The 23,420-nt window shown below is 39.3% G+C and overlaps 1 protein-coding gene across 2 annotated transcripts in view; it reads left to right on the forward strand.

The window, feature by feature from the left end:
- Positions 1-217: 217 nt before the first annotated feature.
- PCSK5 (proprotein convertase subtilisin/kexin type 5) overlaps positions 218-23,420 on the forward strand; it is a 230,746-nt gene continuing 207,543 nt past the window's right edge. For both annotated transcript variants that reach the window (XM_066339931.1, XM_066339930.1), the window contains exon 1: positions 218-940. In XM_066339931.1, coding sequence (XP_066196028.1) covers positions 743-940 — 198 coding nt within the window. In that variant the 5' untranslated portion in view covers positions 218-742. The remainder of the gene's footprint in view (positions 941-23,420) is intronic.

The raw sequence follows: 23,420 nt of genomic DNA on the forward strand, positions 1-23,420 counted from the left end.
AGGGCGGCGGCCTCCGGGCCCGGCGGGAGGGCAGGGACAGCGCTCTGGGGAGGTGGCTGACGAGACCAGCAGTAGCCCGGGGCACAGGAGCGCAGAGAACGAGGCAACTCGGCGCCGACTCGGCTGCCATTTCCCCCGGCCTTCGGCGCTGCGGGAGCGAGGGCGGGGAGAGGAGGCGGAGGGGAAGGAGGAGGGAGGGGAGAGGGAGGTGGCCGAGTCGGAGTGCGCTGAGGCTCTGAGCTGCCAACACTCACACATCGCCTGCCGCCGCAGCCGCACTGCTCCGGGATTCTGGAGAGAGGGAGCGAGTGGAGGCGAAGAAAAGCCAGACGCGGGAGAGGAGGCAGAAGACCGCTAGCAGGGGGAAGGAAGTCATAGAGGAGGGAAACGTAGAGAGAGGGAGAAGGACCCCTCCTCCCCGCGGAGAGACGACTTCCCATGTAGCTAGGGATAGAGGGAGAAGCTGGCGCTCAGGAACAGTGAGAGAAGCTCACACAAGCAAGTTACTTAATCCCTGGAGAGCAGCGGGAAGAGGGCACAGCAGCAATCACTGATCAGAACCACTATTCCCAGCCCCTCATCATTTAACCCCCGGGCGGTTCAATGCAGTACTCCAAGCTCTTCCTAGTTTCTTCCTCGGGCTAACTTCGGAGGACGTACCGCCGGAGCGGCCCGGAGGGGAGGACAAGGGCCTCGGAAGAAGGAAGGAGAAGTTTTGTGGGGGTTGCGTGCGGAGGAGAAGATGGGCTGGAAGCGCTGCTGTTGCTGGGGAGGCGGAGGCGGCGGGGACCTTCTCTGCCGGCTCACCCTGGTGCTGGGGTTCCTGCTGCCTGCCTGCAGGACGCGCCTCTACACCAACCACTGGGCTGTGCGGATAACCGGGGGGCTCCCGGAGGCCAACAGGATAGCGAGCAAATACGGATACGTCAATATAGGACAGGTAACGCTACTAACAACTACTTACTTCCTTGCGGGCACCGGCGCTGCGGCCGGCCGACGGGCGGGCAGGGTCCGCCGCCGGCGCACGGACGAGGGGCAAGGGACGGACCGCCCCGCGGCCGCGGCCCGACCACGGCCCCGCCGCAGGCCCCGCCGCCGCGGGGCGGTCAGCGGAGCCGCCCCGGCCTCCCGCCGCGGGCCGCGGGAGGTGATGCGCGGGGACAGGTACGCCCCAGAGCTTGGGGCCGTGGCCTTCCCCTTCGGAGCCAGGTGTGAAACGGGGCGCGGGCCAGGGAGCCGCCCGCGGGAGGGGGAGGGCATCGCGGGGGGGCGTCCCGCCGCGGCTCTGCGCGCCGCCTCCCTGCCTTCGCGGCGGCTGAACTTCGCGCGCCGCGGCAGGCAGACTCCTGTATCCCTTTTCCGAGTTGAGAAGCGCCGGTACAAGACGAGCTCCTCCTGCAATGAGCGCCGGTCTCCCCGGCAGCCAGGACGTGGCAACCACGGCCGCGGAGGGCGTCCCGACCCCCGTGCTGGCGGGGCGTGCGGAAGGAGGAGGTGGCAGGGTGTCCCGCCAGGCGTGCGGCTGCCTGCGGCGTTCTGTGGGGAAGGAGAGCGCACTGGTGGGGCCGGGACCACACCTGGACATTGCTAGATCCACACATCACCACGTCAGAAAATTCTTGGATCCAGTCAGGGTCAGAAACTGCAAGTGAGTGAAACACCTGGTTCTCACTGGATCCCATCGCACTGAAAAATGCCCCCCTTCTATAGTTAGACACAGTTCTCTTTAAAATGTCCTAATACCACTTTTCTTAAGGAGTTTATGCTCAGTGTTCTAGGCTTTCCTCGCAGTTGTTCTTAAAATACGAGTTGCATATGTACTGTTTGCAAGGTGAGTGCCTAAAAAATAAACAGTCCTGTTGCATGCTTGGGTGCAAACATCCAAGCACATGCTTTCTAGACAGTAGTTTATTCTACATGTATTGAAAGGTTAGAAATGAGCATTTACAGGTACAGAAAGCTTCCTTTTATACATGAGATTTACAAAAGCGCAGCTGTGTTTACATTTCAGTCTTTTCATATCAACCAAATCAAAGTAGGACCCGATTATTATTGTATTTTAAAATGAGTTCCCACTTACCACATCATTGACTCAAAAGTTTAAAGTACATCTCAATGTTCTCACTCATTGCAAGCCTGAATAAGACAGCTGTGTGGTCAATTAAGATAAATAATTTACATGAGAAAAGCTGGAAAATGTCACTGGAGTAGCCAAAAACATGATGTGTAAAGATGCAGTTACTTAGAAAAACTGAGTACCAGCTTCCCTCATGGAGCACTTAAGCAGGCAGGCAGTACTACTTCCAGCTGGAGGCACTAAAATTTGGGAGGAAGATTGCATGCCAAAATTGAAGTACTACTTTGGAACTACCATTTAGGAACCAAAATTTTTTGCATTTGCTTTCTTTTTAGTCTTACACGTTTTTTGCTCAAAATATTTGTGTTCCTGTCTGGGCCCTTATAGTGCCAAAATAAGCAACAGTCAGTTGCAGGATGCACCTTTCCCCGTTTTTTTCTTTTGTCAGGCAGGCTGGTCAGCTCAAAGCCTGCCTTTTTGTACTTTGCATATCTAAACTCCATCTTCAATTAAGGAAAGAATCTAGTAAGTCTCTGTTGTTTCTTATGTGTCAGTGAAAGTGTCTATATACAATTATGAGATATCAATAATGGATAAATTACAGATTAGCTATACAGATGAGAATGAGAGAAAATAGAGACTATAATTATTTAAAAACTGGAAAATACTCGGTATATGGATGAAAACAGAGAAGACTGAGTGTCTAGATGAAGATGGATAAAGCGAGTAAGGTATTAACTTTTGGAGAAAGGGGAATCAGGAACAGTTTGGACAGATGAGGTGGACTTGCCCATAACAAACCTTTTTCATACATGTGGAAAAGCAGGAAATATTTGACACAAAACAGGAAATGCAAAAACAAGATAAGAATGGGGCAATAATCTGCTGGTTTTTATTGAGAGACAGTTGCAAGCAATTAAAAATTTATTTTGTGTGAGATGTTGAAAGATATTCTCTTAAGATGAATATGCTCTGAAAACAAGAAACACCAATAAGTGGAATTTTCTTGTAGAGTTATACAGTAGGCATAATATTTTTGGTTACATTAAATTTATGAGCTCACCTTTAAAAAGAAAATGCAAAAAGCAAAATCAAAATTCCACTGCAAGTGGTCCAAAGACAAAACTTACAAATTTTCCAGACAAATAACATATTTAATATACTTAAGATAAGAAGTACTGAAATTGTATAAAAATGAAAGTTGGGTAGTTGCAAACCACAACAGCAGTAAGTTGCATGGTTTGACCTGAAAGGAACAGTGGAGAAAAGGGTCTTGTTTCCACTGACCATTCTCTTAATTTTGTGTCTGTGGAAAAATGGCATTAAAAGGTACATTAAATTCATCAGTGGAGACAAGATAGTAGACCCAGGAAGGGTCTGAATTGTAAATACTGGCCAACATCCCATCTCCCAGTTTTTGTTATTTAGTGCATTCCTCATAACTGGAGGAATTTAACTTCCTGGTTTTTGATGCTTGTGTAATTTGGAGAATATCCAGTCGATTCTTGAAATACCTCTTAAGTAATTTTCATTGCCATGGCAAATCTGCAAAGGCTTGCTAAATGACTGGACAAGTCAATCAGAAATAGATGGCAGAAGGCTCTGTTAAAAGAGGCCTTGGGATGACCTGCTGGTGAGCAATTGAGAACTCTTTCTGTGACAGCTTCTGGTAAACTTTTGTTGCTCTCAGACTTCTGTGGTCTTTGTGTCTTATTATGAAAACTCCAAGCTTTAGCTTCTCTGTTCATTGAAAGGAAGAATTTTCCATTAAGTTTTAGGGAACACAGCACAACAGAGAAAGAATCCTCTTTAACCCTACGTTTTTCCAGGCTTCATGTTCTGTTTCCTGTTTCCTCCAATTTGCTCTGACATACTTCTTGTTTATCTTGTATTTCCTGTATTACTGATGAGAGGCATGTTTTCTGTGTTTCACTGGACTTTACACAAACATGTAATAACAGGACTTAAATGCATAGACTGGACTTCTTTCCCCCTTTTCCACTGAAGGCTTTGCTGACTTACACTTGAAGTGCAATTAGTAGTTTCTCTAGCAAGAAAAAGGTTGCATTTTTCTTTTTGCATGGGTCTTCTAAGACAGTGGTCTGGACTTGCAAGCCCTCTTGGGACTATGATAAGATAACGTAACATAAAGCAGCCAATTCCGTGCTGGATGGAACAATTTGGGGTATAGTGCATTCCCCAGCACCTCTTTGCTGGCTTGTTTTCTGTTTTGCAGTGACTACACAAAGCAGGCCTTGCCTTAGAGCAACATATCCATCTGTGACATTCAGGAACATTTCCTTCACTGTTGGCAGCTGTCAAGGGTTAAGCATATCATCTGCATAGCATTTTGTACAGTTGTCTTAAATATTGTGGCTATTTGCTGTCATCAGGTGCCAGGAGTTTCTTGTTCAGGCAGTGGATTTTTCTTAAAGGTTCAGGAGCACAGGAGAAAGAAACAGTTCATAGCCCAAAGGTGATGAAAGAGATAAAGATATCTGTGGTTGCAACAACAGAGAGAAACACTGCAATAGTAGACTTCAGATCCTGCTCTTCCTTTTTTCTTTCTTAATTCGAGGCAGGAGCTGAGGATGGGTTAGCATTTTCCCACATCACATCTTTCTTCTCCTAATAGTATTTTTCCAGGAATTTTAGTTTTTGTAACTCTTTCAGAATTGAGTAGCCTATTCCCTGACCTTTGCAAGTGGCAGACCACTCTATCCCTACAATTTTCTTCCTGCAAGGAATAGACACTATTAGCCAAAAGGCACCTAAGTGTGCTGAGTTTGAGCTGTGCCTCAGGAATCACAGTAAGGTAAACAGATTTGGTTTCCTAAATAATATAAATGCTGAAATCACTTGCCAGTAAGTATTTTGTGGTAGGTTTGTTTTAATTGGGAGTGTTGGTTTAAAGCCAGCAGATCACACAAAGATTTAGTAAATAATATTTCAAACCTGGTTGTTTCAACAGTTCATTTCAAACCTGATATTCCACTGATGTCACAGAGAAGATGTTGTGTAGCAAGGTCAATTGATAGAAAGAATGGGAGGAATGGCTGTTTTTCATTTTCCAAATCTATTCCTGATGGAAGGCAGAAGTAAATTTTGCAAACTCAGTAGTTCAAATTGCAAGACAAGGAAACAGTTAAGGAAAAAAGGAACTTTGTTTTGAGAAAAAGGCCTAAACTAAGGTTATTGTCTTCAGCAAAGGAAGGAGTTTGCTAGGAAAATCTCCACCACTTTGCAAGGATATCTCAAAAAAAGCAAGATGCCTTTGTGCAAAGAAATTCAAGCACCCCATAATATAGATGGATAATAGAAGAAACATGCCTCTGAAGAGCCTATGTGCTCACAGCATTGAAACAGAGTATACCTTATTAAAATTTAATACCTGTAATAAATTTAATGAGGTCCTGAGTACTAAGGATACAAGTATCAGGACAATGGTATTAAAAGAACTAAAGCTAGGTGTACTCTAAGTTGTATGCATATCCAGATACATAAAGTGGGGTTACACAAATATACCAAGGAAAACTGAATTTTCTCTTACCCATGAAAAAGTGTATTTAGGGGTGGTAGAGAATAACCACCAGTAGACAAATACTTGGAAAATGTAAGTTCTGAAACAAAATTTTTGCAAATGCTCGTAAAGCCACAGAACCAGTACAGCTGAACATATTAGAGACTACAAAGGGTACACCTTGGCTATTTTTTCATATTTACTAGTAGTTTTCTCATTTCTGCAGTTAAAAATGGGAGGGAGGGAGAACAGATAGTAAATGTGTAGTACTTAGTACTAGAAAATGTGAGCTTTTCATTAGCTGAATGAAGAGATGCAATGGCTTCTGATTATACAGGTGATCTAGTAACATTTGTATGCTTTTACAAAATGAGGGAAGATGATAATCTTGTTTAACAGTTTAATGGTCAAACTATGAATTTTGTGATTATTTTTTTTAATTTAAAGCCCTTAGGCAAGCACAAACTAAATTATATTTTTAAGAATAACTATTAGTTGCAAGCCAAATTTACAAATGGCAGTGTTTGTGCAAACTGCTTCTCTCAAACAAATTGCAGAAGTGGACCAGACTAAGTTACGTGGAAGAGCTGGAAGAAATCTGTAAAACATATTAGTGTAAATCCATAGTGCATCTTACCTCTGATATGACAGCAGTCATGTCTGGTATGACAACCTCTGACTGACTGTCCGGGGTTGTAGTTTAGGATGTATTCTATCACCATCTTCAGTTAATGGCCCATCAATGCCTTTTGCATGACTCAGAGATAACTCCCTCTGGAGTTCTCTCTCTCTTTAATGGGCCATTAAGGCTCTCTCCCATGACTCATCATCCCATTGTGAGATGCTCCGCCCATGGGGAAGAGCCAAGCATTCTCACCTGAATATAAGCTGGGATTTGGGACAGTAGAAGCAGCCCTCACCCACTGGATTCCCAGAGGACTGGAGCTACCAGACCTTTCTACAAGATTTCTGTTTCAGGAAGACCACCTTGTCTGGACTGTTTCCATCACCCTGATCAGGTTGTATTCTGACTCTGTCAGTGGTTTTTCTTTTTGTGTTTATTTTATTCTATTTTATTCTATTTTATTTTCCTTTTCTTCTCATTAAATTTTATTTCTGACTTAGAGCCTCTTACCTGGTTTGTTTTCAAAACCACAACACTGACAATGTGTAATGCTGTAGAAGTGAAGGGCAAGAGGGAAATCACTACAGATCAGTTTTGCAGTGCCTTTAAGGAAAACCAGCTATGCCCACATATTTCCAGATATATAACCAGTTTTCAAAGGTCTTCAGAAAGTAAGTTCCGCTGTGTCAATGGAGCTAATGGTTTAATGGTTTCTTACACTCTTTGCCTGGGTGAAGTTGAAAATGTGTTAATCTTTCTGCAATTCAAAGCTTGTGTTTCTTGTTTGTCAATGAATGTAAAGAGTAGCAACATCAGAAAAGTTGTAGCATTTCCCTCTTCCAGACTTTTATGTTTTCCACCCACGTTCAGTCCTTTAATTTGTTTTACGTAAGTGAGGCTTTCACTGACCAGTCTTACTGTTTTACTCTGGTCTTTCTAAGGGATCCTCATCTTGAGCAAGAATCTGCCAGAGCATTACAGCTGAGTACAGCATAAGGATTCCCTCAGCTGTCCTCAGGAAAGCACTGCTATTTATGTAACCCATTATGGCATTTATCTATCCTGTAGCCATATGACATTCTTGACAGAGTTCATCCTGTGATCTGCTATGGTTCAAAGATTGATTCTGCCAAATTCCTAGCTCATTGTTCTCCAGTCTGAATTTATTCAGTATGTTGCTATTTATTAGGTGTGGTACTTTGCTTATGCCTTTGGTGCATGTTGTCCTGCTTTTCCAGACCGTGTGTTCCAGTGCCAGTTTATTTTGAATTCTGTTCCTGCCCCTCAACATACTAGCATATAATCTCTGAGTTTTTATGTATCTTATGTTTAGTAGGTGTCTTTTCTATGACAGTATTCAGGTCACTAGTTGAAATACTGACTAAAGATATTTCTGGAGGAACACTGGCAGGTAATTGTTTGCTGCCCTGCTGTAATAAATAGATAAATCACAGTCTTGCTTATGAAGTCTTGACCTACTGTTCCATAGTTTAATTCTGTGCCCTGGTTCAGGAATTTGGTACTATTAGTCAATTAGTACTTGAAGATAGATAATTTTTTAGATTTGCAAATATCTGCTCAAAATAAATGTAAGTGACATAATAAATATAAAAAATATGAAGAATATTGGATTGGACAGAATCATGAGTGACATGTACCTTAAGATCTTCATAAGTGGATTTTTGACCCTAGTTTTAAACTTGTCTGAAATGAACCAGTTCTAAAAGTGATTTTTTTTCCCAACTTGCAGACTAAGTTTAGTCACAGTCAGTGTTATATATCTGCTTTTGTACTTAAATGGCTCATATGTCTCCCCAGGACATTTTCAGGACCAGCCTTTATTTTGCTTCTGTAGCTTCTGGTTTCCTTTTAGAATATAGACTTCCCGCTCCTACAGTCATCATAGTTGCTGTGTTTTCATTGACATCTGTTTACCTTGACCAGAAATGATGTCTTGCTTGTATACAGCCTCCCCACTCCTTTGTACAGTGCCATAAATAATGCACATTGTCAGGCAAGACATTTCCAGTGCCATATTTGCATGTTTTACTGCTTTATTCTGTGGTTGATCAGTATAACTTTCTATTCTCCTCCAAACAATCAATTGGAAAATCAGCAAGTGGGGAAATACTCATCAACCATATGATGTGGTTCTCTTCGTCACCTGCCAAATACAGGAAATACGATCAAACAGAATCCTGCTTGCCATACCTTAAGACAGTAAGTGTTTATTTGGCCACATACTGGGCCAAATTCGATTGATATTTGCAGAATGAAAAACTGTTTGGAATGAAACATTGGCAAGTCCAACAGAGTATGAGAACTACAGAATGAAATCTTGCCAGAACAGCTTGTTATGGACATTCTTGTGGATTACAAGATGTTGCACAGTGGAGGTAAGATTGTTAAAAGCATGTTAATCAGGCAAGATGGAATATACAGTTCTAAACAAATTAGGAAAGAAAAAATTGTATGCGCAGATTCTTCCAAATAGAAAAAAACCTGATCCCAAGTGGGATGGCATACTTTTTAATAAGGGATAGCCATAAGCAAGGGTCCATCTTTGCTGAAGTTACATTTTTTTTTCCTCTTTGATTTTTTCTTTTTAAGATGTTTCTGTGCCAGCAGGGAACAGGCATCACCTAGGTTTATGTTCTGGAGCCAGATTGAATGCTGCAAGTCACAGTTAAAACCTGTGCTATATATTTTATACAAACTAGAGCAAAACCAATGAGTTTTGTGTAAGAGTGCTTAGAAGGCAGTGAAGTGTTACAGAATAGTGCTGTGTGTCTGAAAGTTAAGCCTAGAACTGGATAATGTTTTAGAAATATACAATTTAATCAGTGGTAGCATGTAGTGATACTGAAATCAGCTTGAAAATAAACTTTCTAACACAGTTTGAAGTATTGGAATGAAGGCATTCTGTATTACAGTGCTGGACACCTTCAGAGGATTTTTCCTCTAATCCAGCGTGTGTTGTGAAACTTCACAACAAGGTATTTATTCCATCATGATCATACATATTCATTACAGTGTACTTTCTAGCTAATACATAAACTTCACTTTTCCTAGAACCGATTTACAGGCCTTCACCCCTTAAGAGAAGTTGTTTAATGGTCCTTGAATATTATCTAAGGATGTCTCTGATGGTCATATTGTAAACTTTGCCTGGAACTTCTCTGAGAGCATGTGCAGTTTTTTCTTGTTACATAACTTTGCCACAAAACCTACTAGGTTCTTCACTATCTTTTTATTCACTGGTTCTGGCTGTTTAGCATCTTCTATGCCTACTTTTACATTCTTCCATCGAATTTGCTGGTTAGTCTTTAAGCTGTACTTTGCAACTTTAAAGGAACTGAAAATTTCCATTCTCTGTGTTGACTGTCAGTAGTTTCCCCTCTGGATAAACCTAGAGAATATTTTCTTTTCTTTTATGGAGCCTTTCTTTGTGGAACATATTTACACAGTAACCTGATGTCTTTAAAAGAAACAGGAAAGAAAACACATGCTGTGTTCCACCTTTAAAGCCAGCAGTATGACATGCAAGACATAGAGAAGTAGATCTTATAACATTTCCAGCCCTTATTCAAATAGACCCAAAAAGGATGGAAGGCTGTTCTGAGTCTGACAGAAGATCTGTCTGGACACCACTATCATAGGCACAGGCGGTGGTTTTAAGTTACTGTCCTGGGCAAGGAAGAGCAAAACAAGCATCCAATGCTTCTCCCTAACACTCCCTTCAGCTGTTCTTGGCTAAGGAGCCTGCCTGAGCTGGATACAGTTTCTACATTCTTAGGATTTCTCAGTGTTTGAGAATCTGCTTTGTCCAGTTCTTGTTCAGTGTTTGAAATAAAACTAAGCTTTTATCATCCACAATATTCTGTGGCAAGGATTTTTGAAGTTTGCTACTACACTGTGTGCTACTACACCTCTCTTTTGCTTGTTAATAGCTTTGGTAGATGGCTAGTGAAAGATGGTGAAAGATGAATTTTTTGTCCACTCTTATGCTATACATGACTTTGTAGACTTTGAATATTTCCCCTAAATTATGTTGTATCTAGGCTGTAGGATCTTAGTTTACCTTGCTATTCCTCATACAACTTCTGTTGTACCGTATCTTTCTCCTTTTCCTGCTTAGTAATTTTTTCAGGTCTATTATGTCCTCTTTGAATATAGGACAATAGAGCTACACATAATCAGTGTGACAAAATCTTGCATTATTCTCATAATGCGATGTACTCTGCCTTATTCTTCACATTATAACTAATGTCTAGCATGTAATTTGCTGTGAGGACTTCAATCAAGCTTAATTCCTGTGGATTAGTCTGCCATAACTTTGAGATTGCCACTCTTTAATGGTAGGGTACTGGGCAGCTCTGAACAGTTCATTTTAGTATGAAATTTGGTTTGTACATAAGTTAATCTACTTTTGTCTGTATTGGATTTCATTTAATATTGTTGTCACTCAGTTTTGCAGGGTCCTTCCGCAGTTCATGCACTCACCTGTTGCAGTTTTTTACATTTGTCGTGGCTGACATCTGCATCTTATTGCTCACTCTTTTTCCCATGGTTCTGCAATGAAACCCATCAGAAATCCATCTGGAATCTCCACTCATTGCAAGAAACGAATTGTTATTTAATAAAAAAAATAACTAAAGAAACTAAAAAATTACTCCTAAGCTTTGCTTTCAGGTTTTTTGTTTGTTTGTTTTGATTGCTTACTTCTGCAAAGACCTTTTGCAATGGGTTCTTAAATTCTTAAGACCTACCGGTGAAGGACATTGTCAAAAGCCTTTTGGAAGGTCAGCCAAAGTGTATCTATTTACCCATGTCTCTATATGCTTGGCCTCTTTTAAGAACAGTAATAAATTTGCAAGGCAGAATTTGACTCTGTTAAACTATTTCCAAAGCAGTGACTTTTTACCCAAGTGTCCATTAATTATCTTATTTCTTAGTTTCTGTTAATTTTCCCACTAGTTACTTGTAGCATTGTTTCTCATCTCCTTTTAGCAGTTGACATCACGTTTGTCATGCAGCTGTTCCGAAAAGTGAAAACTCTTTTTAAAATGAGATTTTCAATTACTTTGATTTACTAAGTGTTTTTATTCAGTTTTTCCACCCATATTCCTTCAACATTGTGAACTGAAGAATGTCAACATTGTATCTCGAGTAACTGATCTGAGCTGAACTGAAGCAAACAAATCAATCAAACACTAAACTAAAAAAAAATATGATGCTTTTGTAAGCATGCTGCACTCCAATGAGTCAAGCATAAATTAACAACTTTAAGCTGGGCAAGTTCTATCCCTCTTGGAAATTCATAGACCTTTTCCCTGCAGGACTAGGCTGCAGATTAAGCTGTTTTCTCATAAGCACATCCCATCTTGCACAACTGGTAGTTTTACCAATGAGGTGTAGAGTGAAACTAACACAGATACCTACAGAGTGGTCTTATAGTTCAGACTGGTTTCTTTCTTTTTTAAGGTATTATACTCCATGAAGTATTCATTAGGATTCTATAAAAGTCTCAGTAGTCTCTTAGTAAGAACATTGGAAATGTTTTTGCCTGTACCCCAGCTGTATTAGTAAGGTTGACAGACTAGATGTATCCTGTCACCACCACAAAACACGAGCTCCAGACCTAGGTAGCACGGCAGTATTAATTGTGATATTCTGTACAGTTTTCTTCCTGGCTCCTTTGTAAACAAAATAATTTGCTTTCTATGAATGGAAAGAAAACATTAATAGGATTTTATTCATACCTAACTGAAATAAAAGTTAACTTCTGGAGGATACATGTATGACAGTATCTGGAATTGGTTTGACACTATTGACATGTGTTCATCACTGCATCACTGTCAGTACTCTCTTCAGCCTGTCCAATCAGGCTGAATGTTTGCATCACCTTGGAGTAGTTTAAATTTCCATTGTCAGTGGACAACACACCCTACCCACAATGAATTTTAGGTCATTGCATGATGAGGGTGGCAAACTGACAAATTACAAAACCATCATCTGGGAAAACTGGTAGCTGAAATTAACAGAGTTGCAGAACTTTGTTTTCTGTAAGAGTTAACTATCCCATGACCCAAAAGGGCCCTGGACTGTTGGCATCAATAGATAGTTTTACCATTGCAACAGACTGCTCTTTTTGAAGTTTTCTTATATATAAATGCCATTTCAATTGTGTGAAATTCGAGCAAATTCCATTTCTTGCCTGGCCAATAGGAATATTAATCAGACAAACATAACTTCATGGTGAGCAGTTCTACTGGTGGCTGAAATTTGTATAGTTTTTTTGATGTTTCTTATCTTGTAGGACTCTGAAACAATGTTTCAAAATAGAAATGGAAATCCATTTGTAAAGAAGAATACATACTTTTATCCAATGCACTACTATCATTCTAACTATCTTTTCCCTGTTTCAGTGTTTTGGTATATTTAATATCAGTCATACAAATGTACAGTAGAGAAACTTCTATCCTTTGAGAAAAAAGACTTTTTGGCATTCTCTCAACCCTGAGGTTGTAAGATTCTGCTCTCCAAATGATAAGATCACCAAGGAATGTTCTTTATATGTGTGAAATGCATGGGGACTGGGAGCTGTAACTTGTTTATCATTAGTTTCAGTAACTTTAGATGTTTTGTAATGAATTGAGTATCGGATCTCTTTGGCTTTTCTCTGTAGTGTGAAGTGACTTAGAAGCTTAAGTTAGGTCTTAACTAATGAGATTAACTACACTTAATCTAAAATGTAGGCCTTGCTGGGGTCTAGGTTAAAAAAGGATTAAGTGCTTCTTCCTTAAAATCTTATTGTAGTTACCGTTAAACACGACAAAAGATTCCAGTGAATCCAGTGAAAGCTTAATTGAATCTTCTAGCACTTTGGTACAGCAAGAGAGACCTGTGTATATCTGAAGTAATATCACTTTCTTGTGTAATTTTTTTTTGTGTTTATTTTATTATTGTTGGGATTGCAAATAGCAACTTTAGGTGGAATTGCAAGACTGTACTAGACATATTCTGTGTCAGAATAGAGTCCCTTGGTGTGCTGTTATACTTCAATAATCCTCACTAAATGTTAGTTATGATTATGTATCTGTATCATTTCTTACTGTGTTTGAATGCTACATAGTGGAAATATTTTTTTTGTCTCATGTGCTTACTTACTTGCTTTTTCTTTTAGTATGTCCTTAGATACTGTCAAGGAGAGGTTTTTTTGTTTTCGCACTGTTAAATGAAAAGGTATTGCTCTAGTTGTCTTTATATGGAGACATAAATAAAGAATACTGACAAACCTTCCTTTTACACAAAAACAGAAAAAAAAGTATAAACTTTTGTGCAGCTCTAGCATTAATCAAGTAAATTAGATTAATGTGTCAGTATTCTGGGGTTCTGGACCAGTTGCATACTTCTATGTATATGGTTAAACATGTACAGAGTGGAAGATATCAGATTTCGCTAGAGTACAAAGTCGAGGAAGTGTGATCTAGGTTAACTGTATAAGAGGGTTGGATTTAGTGCCTACACACCCCACATAGATGAACTTAACTTAGTCTTAGGTATTCCCATGAGTCGCTTCTTTATAACTCTTTGGTAAATTATACTGGTAATGGTAGAGGAAATTGCTTAAATCAAGTCTCATGAGAAAGTCAGTTAAATGAAAACATTGTACTTCCTATGACCAGTAAGAGCTGAATTCAGATTTGTAAGACAAAGTACAGCATGAAAAGGTTTATTGCTGGCAATATAAATGTTCGCTGTAAACAGTATGACTAGTGTAAGTCACCACATTAGTAATTTTGAATGGTATAAATTCCCTTGCTATTAATGTGCTTAGGAGTTTTATATTAATGTTTAAATAACTGGATGTAGATATAACAGTATTTCTACTGTTGTAGAAGAACTACCCAGTTCTTAAATCTTTTACTCATACAAGTAACCCCATTAGATTTGACTGCTTTTAATTTATGCCTCTGAAATTCATTAGTTTCAACAGTTATTTCTGACTTGCACTTTTGTAAGTGAGAAGGTACTTGATCCCATGGGGCTGGGTAGATGTTTACAAGTTTCAAGACACGGATGATGCCTATTAAATATGTCAGAATCAAGATTTAAAAGGAAATGAATATGCACATTGTTTGTCGTGACACTTTCCTTGGAGTAGTTTAAAAAAAAAAAAAAAAACCAAACAACTCTTAACTAACTTTTGTACTGTTTGCATGAATGAAGTAGCCTGGTCAGAACTTTGTCAAGCCTTGTTCTTTATTATAATTACTTTATGACAGCAGAAGTGAAGAAACATTACAAAGAAACAATAGGACCTGTTGTAGGTAATAATGTATATGGCAGTCCTGTTTGCTACTTCAACAAACATCCATGACGCTGTATGAGTATGCATCCTCATTTTACATTTATTTTGTGATGCAACATGAAATGGGTAGTCAATAAAATAGAGCAAAAGCTCAGTTCAGTTGATGGAGTATATAATTTAGACATTTTAAATTACAGATTGGGTTAGGAAAGGGGGAAAAAAAAAGATTTGAGAAAGCAGTGGCAATTTAGTCAACTCCTGAAAATTAATGGTTGAAGGTATTTGTTTCCTTTCTGATAGCTTCATCATAATGAAGACTGTGGTAATGAAACAAATATTACTGTATTGTATAACAACTTATTTGCAGATAAAAAATATGTTTGTTATGGCTTGAACTTGCATTTGCAGGATGACTGTGTTGAAGTCATTTTAAGTACTGCAGAGGTTACTTTTGTTTGTTCGGTATAATATAAATACACATTGTTGCACTCATTCTTACTTGCAGAAACGAGGTGGTGACACACTGGGCTTCACAAAAAGGGGCATAAACTACAAGTTTATATTGTGCTATTTTTTGTATTGAAAAGAAATGATGGAAAAGATGAATGAGAAAGAAGGAGGTAATTGATTTCCTTTTGAGCATTTTCATGAAAAACTTAATGTTGCCCTGGAACTGCAAGCCCATGGTCACAGGTTTGCTACGTAATATTGCATTTGACAGGGGCATGAGCTTTCCCTGCAGTGCTCACAAAGCAAAACTCACAGTTGCAGTTATTAATGCCTGTAAGTACTGTAACTTGAATTTTAACATTTCACATGACAAATGTGGAAATTGCTTTCTTCACCATCTCCCCTCAAATGTTTTAGGCTAATACATCTGTTGGAGTCTATACTTCATATAAACCCCTCTACCGCTGCCTATCCAATAATTAAGGACCCGTGTTCATTAATTTTTAGCTATTTTTTTGAACATTGTTCTAATAGTCACAACCTGTTTATCAGTTCTAGAGAAGAGGTGGATGAAACCCTTACTGACCATCAAAGAAATTTTCAAGTACTATAGTGACGTTTTTTTTCAATTTAATGCTTGCACAATCAACAGTGTCCAGATATCTTCAGCTTCTCACTTTTTATTCATTCTTAACATCACTGAGGGCATATTTATATGCCCTCATCTCTACAAAAAGTTAGATTGTTCTAACTTTTGTACCATATAGCAAGTGTTCAAAGGGTGCTAGTACACAGCACAGCTCAGATATTGTCCTCCCATAAAGACTGATGCATGTTCTTCTCAGAGCTGCAGGTGCAACAGAAAAGGATAGGGGTCAAGCTAAAGCCCTGCTTCTGTCATAACTTTTGCGAGGAATATGTATTTACTGTGGTCCAGTTACCTGTGGCATGTAAGGCTTTGCTGCTCATCCATGTAGCACTCCTACATCATTTTCACATGGTCCTTATTTAGGCAGCTTTTCCTGGGCTTTACTACCTGATGGGTGTTTCTGGGATTTCTCTTTTTATGTTTTGGCTTCAGTATTTCTTTTTTTACCTGTACTTTTAGGAGCAGTACCACTTTTAATTAAATCTGATCAAAGTGTATTTTTATTTAAAAAAATTACACAAAGTGTATTTTTATTTAAAAAAAATCTTTCACACTTTTCAGGACTCAATAAGGCAGGGAGCTCATAATTTCAGTGACAACAGGATTTACACAAACATATAATCTAAAAAAAGATGCCACAGTCCTGTTTGGAATGATTGTATCTCCTGTATAGTAGTGTAGATTCAATTAATACATATTAGTATGATCTAGCCTGTATTAGAATTAAGACTATGATACAGTTTGAATTTATTCTTTCTAATACCTAAATTAATCTTACCTGCTAAAACTCGTTTGTGATAGAAACTTTTTGGGTTTTTTTTTTAAATGGTGTAAAACACTTTATATTGCTATTTGGTTGCTAGGTTTTTTCTCTTTATTTTTCAAAGTAATTCCATGTGTTAAATATGGTTACCAAGAGAGCACCAAAGTTCTGTAATTTCAAAAAGTAGAATTTCATTTGACAATATTCTTTTTAAAATACAGCTTTACAAAGTAACCTTTATGTAGAAAATGTGATGTAGGAAGCTTTTTCGAGTTCACCTCAACTTTTAAAAGTTATGGATCAGTTAGGAGTCTCAGAGGAAACATAATTCAGCTTATGTTGCTAAATGTATTTTATAATATATTTTTGGTAGAGCATTTCTCTATATAGAAAAGAAGAACTTGGATTTTTAAGAATAGTTTAGAATAAATTGAACTAGAAATTTAGAATTCCACATTTAAATGTAGCTTTAAGTTTTAATTAAATTAAATTTTAGAATTGAGACTATAAATATGCTTAATTTATATTTTGTAATGCAGTAGAAAGCCTGGAAAGCTATGAGAAAAACTACTTTTAAAATGGTAATCCAAAATCCAGTATATGAACTCTCCTGATTTGACTTAATTTAAAGAGGTGGGCACTCTGAAATGAGTAACATCCCCTTTGATTCCAGCCAATGCCTTTCCACAGTAAGGAGTGAGATATGAGTAGATACTAGTGAAAAAATAACAGTTTAGTAACAGAATGCCAGCAGGCAAGGGGAAAAAAGTAAGTAGCTGCTAAAATGCAAACTGCTGAATCTCAGAACCCGCCAGGAACAAAGATAGGTGCCAATGCTGGAAATGCCCTTTTGCAAGACATTGCCAGCTAGAGGTGGCCACATAGCTGGAGGACAAGGGGAAGATGTCACACGTTCCCTTCCAAGGTGGTACCCTCCAGACAACCATGTCTTTCCCTTCTGGAGCAGGAAGCCAACAGACTTGAACTGGCTTGACCAGCAGGTACCCACAGAGCTTGACCAAAGGCAGCTCCAAACCAGCAAATGCAGCCTCTCTGAGATGTGCAAAACCAAAAGTTAAAAGAGAATCTGAAAAGGGAAAACAAAACCTTTGCCTGAGCAAAGACCAAAGAGCCCATGAAGCAAACAGCACACAGCAAAGAACTGGAAGCTGCCCATGAGAGAGGATTTTAAAAATGCCCATGACAGCATTGCCAAATGCACAGAGCATACCTGCCTCTAGGGTCTTACAGTAACAACTTTTGGGCACAAATAGATATGGAATACAATAAAACTGTATAAAATCTCAAATTTGGTAGGGAATTAGAATGTCTCAAAAATTATAACTGGCCTCAGAATATCTATGTTTTTTAATGCTACTAACAAAAGCATATGAAAATTAAAAGCAGAGTTTGTTTTTCAATTGAAAGAATTAATGTATGACTTTATTTTTAAAACAAAATACAGCAGCATGTAAGCAACAGGAGTGACAATATCTTAAAGAACATAAGGCTAAGCTACTTTATTTTAATGGCTTTTATTAATTTTTGGCATTAGCTATTTAAAAAGCCAAACTAGCTCAAGGCAAGTGCCTAGAAAAAATTTCTCCATTCAAATAACTGATGCATAAATGAGAAATACAAAAAAAAAAGCTAGAATGGTGTATTTTAATTCAGTAAGATGATATGCTTTCCTCTCTATTTAAAATCAGCAAGAAGGAATGCCAGTGGTTAAGTGGTAAATTGTGGCGTTTCCACCATGTTGAAGATATGCAGTGTAATTTACTTCTATGGAATTTTGATGTTTCTACTGGAATAGCCATGTGACTTTTTTTTTACTTCGCTCTCTGTTTTTCAGTTTTCTTCATTTTTTGTATGCAGGTGGTTCAGAAGGGAATCTTAATTTTTCTAGCTGAGCAATCCTGTCCTCCATGCTGAAGGTTCAATGAAGTGGGCAAGAGCTGCTGCTTACTGTATGGGCTTTTTTCCATGTAGGAGACTCAAAAGATTCTTCAGGAAGAGGGGGTCTATTTAAGACCAAGCCAAACTTATTCACTATTCAGGAATGTGAGTATTCAGGAGCAGGAATACTTTGAAGACAGTTCCATTTAAAACAAGCCTGAAGAAAAGGGAATATGGAAGAAGCAGGTATGAACTGGCAAGTTAGGCTGTTCCTGCCTTGAGAACAAGGTTCCTACTTCTATCATACAGAGATATCCCCACAGTACAGGCAGTTGAATTTCTGTTAGTTAAACAATAAACAAACCTTTCAATGTGGTGTCATATATTTGGGAGAGACAACTCCCTCATCTCAGCTGTCTGAGCAGCTCTGGAGGTGTCCTTATGGTGATTGGTCCTCCAGCCTTAGTATGCTGGAGATCTGTCAGTGCTAACCCAACAGTGGGGTTTTGGAAATGAGAGCTGGAAGCTGAGAAAGTGTGGTCACTATTGTGGTATCTTACAGTGAAAAAAACCCATCCCAGTCCCCCCAAAAACTCCACTACACAGTTTTGTTTCTTGCAATACAAGTTAAGTTTAGGTTCCAGGTCTGGAATGAGCATGACCTTTCCAGATATGGGTGCTTTAATTTGGGTAGATCAGTGAACATCTAACAGCCTCTGCAGAGCTTTCTTGCCCCTAAATGCTGAACTAGAACCCTGGTTTTAAGGTGCTTAACATGTGCTTGTCTGGAATGACTCAAGAAGAAGAGGGAATGGGAGTTTTCTGTAGCATCATTGAACCAGTTGACACCTGTAGAAAGCAACGAGCCAACAGGAGTCAAAATGAAGGGCTATGGGCTCACCTTGTAAGATTTCAGATTTACGTTTGAAGTGCACTTTTTACCTGATCATGTTAAGCCTTTAAAATTCCTATGGGTTCACTTTTCAAGCTTGTTTTGGTCCCTCTGAATGGTATCCCATTCACCTGCTGTGTCAGCTGCATCACTCAGCTTGGTGTCTTCCAGGCCATTCTGTGATTCTGTGTGTGCTGGTTTTAACAACTAACAGGGAACTAAACTCCAAATAAGCCACTCTCTTTCTCCTATCCCTTCTGATAAAGGAGAGATTATGTGATGAAAATAACAATTTACTAAAATCGTAATAACCACAGCAGTATCAATAGTAAAAGGTACACAAAAAGAAGCTGCCTTACCCACAAAAGAACATTCACCACCAGGAGCAAGGAAAATGCTTCTCCAAAGATAGCACCAGATGTGGTCTCCAAACAAAGGCAATATGGTGAGGAGAGCTTCCACAGTGTAGTGTTCTCCCCTACACTCCCACCCAGCCCAAAAAAGTGAAAAACGGGGACAAAACAAAACCTGGAAGCTAGTTCATCTGAAAAAAAGGAATTGTGCAGCTGCTGGCCAAGCTCAGTCCTCTGCACTTGCTTGAACTGCCACCTCCAGCTCTCTGCCGCTTGGAGCTGTCCACTTAGCACTGCAACTCCTGCAGTAGCTAGCACTCTGGAGGAAAAATGGGAGGGAAAAAGTATGGTGGGCAGCAGAAGGGACCAAGTCCACCGTGGCTTAACAGGACAGTCCACTCTGCTTTTATGACTGAGGCAGGAGTTGTGAATTCCCAGTTTCTGGCCCTGGATTTTTCCTGCCAAAGCTAACCCCCCACCAGCGATGACGTGGGTGGTATGGAATAAACAATGCTAAAAACTCCACCCTCTGTTTCTCTTTAACTGGGACACTATGAAAATGTTTAGATATTGTCACATTAAACAGAGTACACCAGAAATGATATTTCAGAGACAAATGAAAATATTTCAATCTGAAAAAGCTTGAAATAGACTTGAAGTGATTTTATTAAAATGAGATGATAATAGTAAACTTAATAAACTTTCTTAATCTCTCTGTTTTTGATACTTTCTTCTGCCAAGGACTTAAAAACTTTTGAAAATTTTCTGCAGTTCTAAAAAATGGGAAGGGTCATACCCTCACTTCCATGTGAAATATGATCTCGTGCCTATTTATAATGATTTATATTCCAGCTCTGCACAGGGGTAGCAGATTTGTGCTTTTTTGGCTCTTCTAGTGTCTTACTGAGTTCAGAGTTGTATCTGTACCTGATCTGTCTTCCTTTCCAAACCCATTTAGGCGCAAATTCTTTAAAGCCTGAGAGAAACAGGGGGTCTTACAATATATCCCCCAATTCACTAAATCAATAGCATATTGTTTTCTATTCAGCCCTTGGGGAGAAGAGCACTTTGCACCTAGATGTTTAGAAGATTTGCCTCTTAAAAAAAAGTTGTTTACAAGCTAAGAAGCATCTCTTAGGTTTCTGTCCAGTAGCTGGAATGACTTCCCTACTCTTTCTGTGTTCAGCTACGTAGACATTTCAGAGCTTGGTCAGATAGGTCTGTTTGGTGACCATATAAATATATTTAAAGTGTGTTTAACAGTCATCTTTAGAATTTGTACTTCCTTACAGAGTTCATGGCAACACAACACACATGTAGATGAGTTCATTCAGTAATTATGTCCCAAATTACCTTACTATTGCCCTAGACTATTAATGTATGGAAGGAATATTTTTTAAGAGCAAGCTAAGAAAGTTTGGTTCTTGTTTCATGTTATCTTTAAAATTAGCACATTTTCTCAACTTTAAATAGAAAACAAGACCTGATATTTATCAGGTAGATTTAATGTAAATATGTTGATGCTTTGGTTTTCAGGGATGCTGCTGTGATATGGTAGGATTGTTAGTTCCTGGGAACTGAAATAATTCCTGGGAATTATTTAATCCTTGAATAAACATAGTACAGTAAAATCACATAGTACAACTAAAATGTATGTATAGATATGCTGAAAATGTTTAAACTTAGCTAGAAATACTCCTTCTAAAGAGATTAGGTCTTCCTTACACCCACTGCCCATTCTTTTTCCTTTGGCCAGGCAGTATTTCCCTATTTCTTTTGAAAGAAATCATGTCCTCTGGGAAAAAAAAGGAGATTACAAAGATTTCCCAAGGATATATGAATGAAACTGCCAGCAGTCTCTAGCAGTAGTGGAGTAGTTAGCCTGGTGTTTCTGTCTTTGCATTGCTTTTCTCTGAGAGTGCCTCTGGGACTTGGGAGTTAGAAGTATAAAAAACAATTCAACAAGAACATACACAACAAGAAGTTTTATTGTGCTATGGTTACATGGTTTAATTCTTCTTCCTCGTGGTCCAAGGAATTGGAAGATCTAGGTAAATTCCCATTAAGGTAAGAGAAGACAAAATAAGCTTTTAATAATGCTGGTGTTACTTTCCTGTGAATTTAGTGAATATTAATTTAATTACACTTAAAAGATTTGGGCTTGTTTTACTTCCTCATCAGTTATGAACTAAAGCTGTAGATCTCACAATTCTAAATAATTGCTTTTATTGTCTGAAAACTAATGATGTTTGGAAGACATTGCATTTCAATTACCATATATCATTCCAAGGGCTTAATTCTGTCTCCTCAGCCCAAGTTGTCAGAGAGAGTAGATCTGACAAGGATTACAAAGCCTCATGCTGTCCCCCTTCTGTGCCCTTGGGTTGGAAGCATGCAGATGCTTCCAGTATCTTCCATGAATGGCTAGTTCTGCTAAACTGTAGGACCTCCTGGAGTGCAGTTAGGTAATCTAAATTTGCTGGTTTGGATGCCCTCAGAGTGGTCAGCTAGAGTTAATCATTAGTAAATAACTAAATAAATAAACACCTTAAGCTAGTGCGGGGTGAAATACTGAGAACTGGGTGATAACGAGACCTTTGTAGCACAAAACAGAGTGGATGCTATTTTCCCTGTAATAGGCCTTTCTATTTAAATAGTACTGTGAAGTTGTAAAATCCAGTTACCTGTCTGAGCTGAGTCTTTTCAATAACTTGTGTGCTTTTGTAGACATACAGACAAAGTAGTGGGTTTCTAATGTACTCTGAAGGCAGCAGGGTCTACAAAAGTTTAGTTACCTTTACAGGTTAGTGGTGGGGTGAGTATGCACTTTACAGGTCTCTGAAGACTTATGAAACAAGACTAAAATCACTTACCAGGACCTAGCACTTCAATCTTATTTAAGACTACTGCTGAGTCTCACAAACATCCAGAAAATATCTGATTACATCCCTCTGTCTCAGGGAAGCATGCCATCACTTGCACTTGCACTAAGCCTGGCACCAAATTTCAGTGGTTGTTATTTATAATGGTGATGTAAAAAGAGTGCAACAGCAACCTGATGCTACTGGACTGTGCTAAAGGCTCTTAAAATCAGAATAAATTTTAGTTGCTGTAGTCAGAAGTAATGGAGTGGAACAGAGTAGAAGGGAATAGAATAGGATATAATGGAATTGGAAGGGACCTACAGTGGTCATCTAGTTGACAAATTCAGGGCTGACCAACAGTTACAGCACATTATTAAGGGCATTGTCCAAATGACAGGCTTGGGGCATTCACAACCTCCCCAGGAAGCCTGTTTGACTATCCTTTTGGTAAAGAAACACATCCTAAAGTTCAATGTGAACCTTCTTTAATACCATTCTGAACCATTCTGGTGCATCCCTGAATCCTAGTGGGAGGAGATCAACACCTCCATCTCCTTGTTCCCTCCTCAGGAAGCTGTAGTGAGCAATGAGGTTATCCATCAGCCTACTGTTCTCCTAGCCAAAGTGCTCAGTCCCACTTCACTAGCCATGCCTTCCAGGCTATTCCCCAGCTTTATTGGCCTCCTCTGGACACATTCAAGGACCTTCACATCCTTCTTAAATTGTGGGGCCCAGGCCTGCACATAGTACTCTAAATGAGGCTTACCAAAGCTGAATGACAAGATAACCACCTCATTTGCCTGGCTGGTTACGCAGTGTTTGAAGTACTCTAGCTTGCAGTTTGGCCTCATGGCTGCCCAGATACATGGCTGAGTCACACTTAGCTTAATGTCAGTCAGCACCCACAGGTTACTCTCTGCAGGGCTGCTCTCCAGCGACTTCAATCCCATTTTACACTTGTGCTTGGTGTTACTTAATCCCCAGTGCAGAATCCAGTAATTCAACTTTTTGAAC

This window comes from Sylvia atricapilla, chromosome Z (assembly GCF_009819655.1).
Source record: "Sylvia atricapilla isolate bSylAtr1 chromosome Z, bSylAtr1.pri, whole genome shotgun sequence".
Lineage (NCBI taxonomy): Eukaryota > Metazoa > Chordata > Aves > Passeriformes > Sylviidae > Sylvia > Sylvia atricapilla.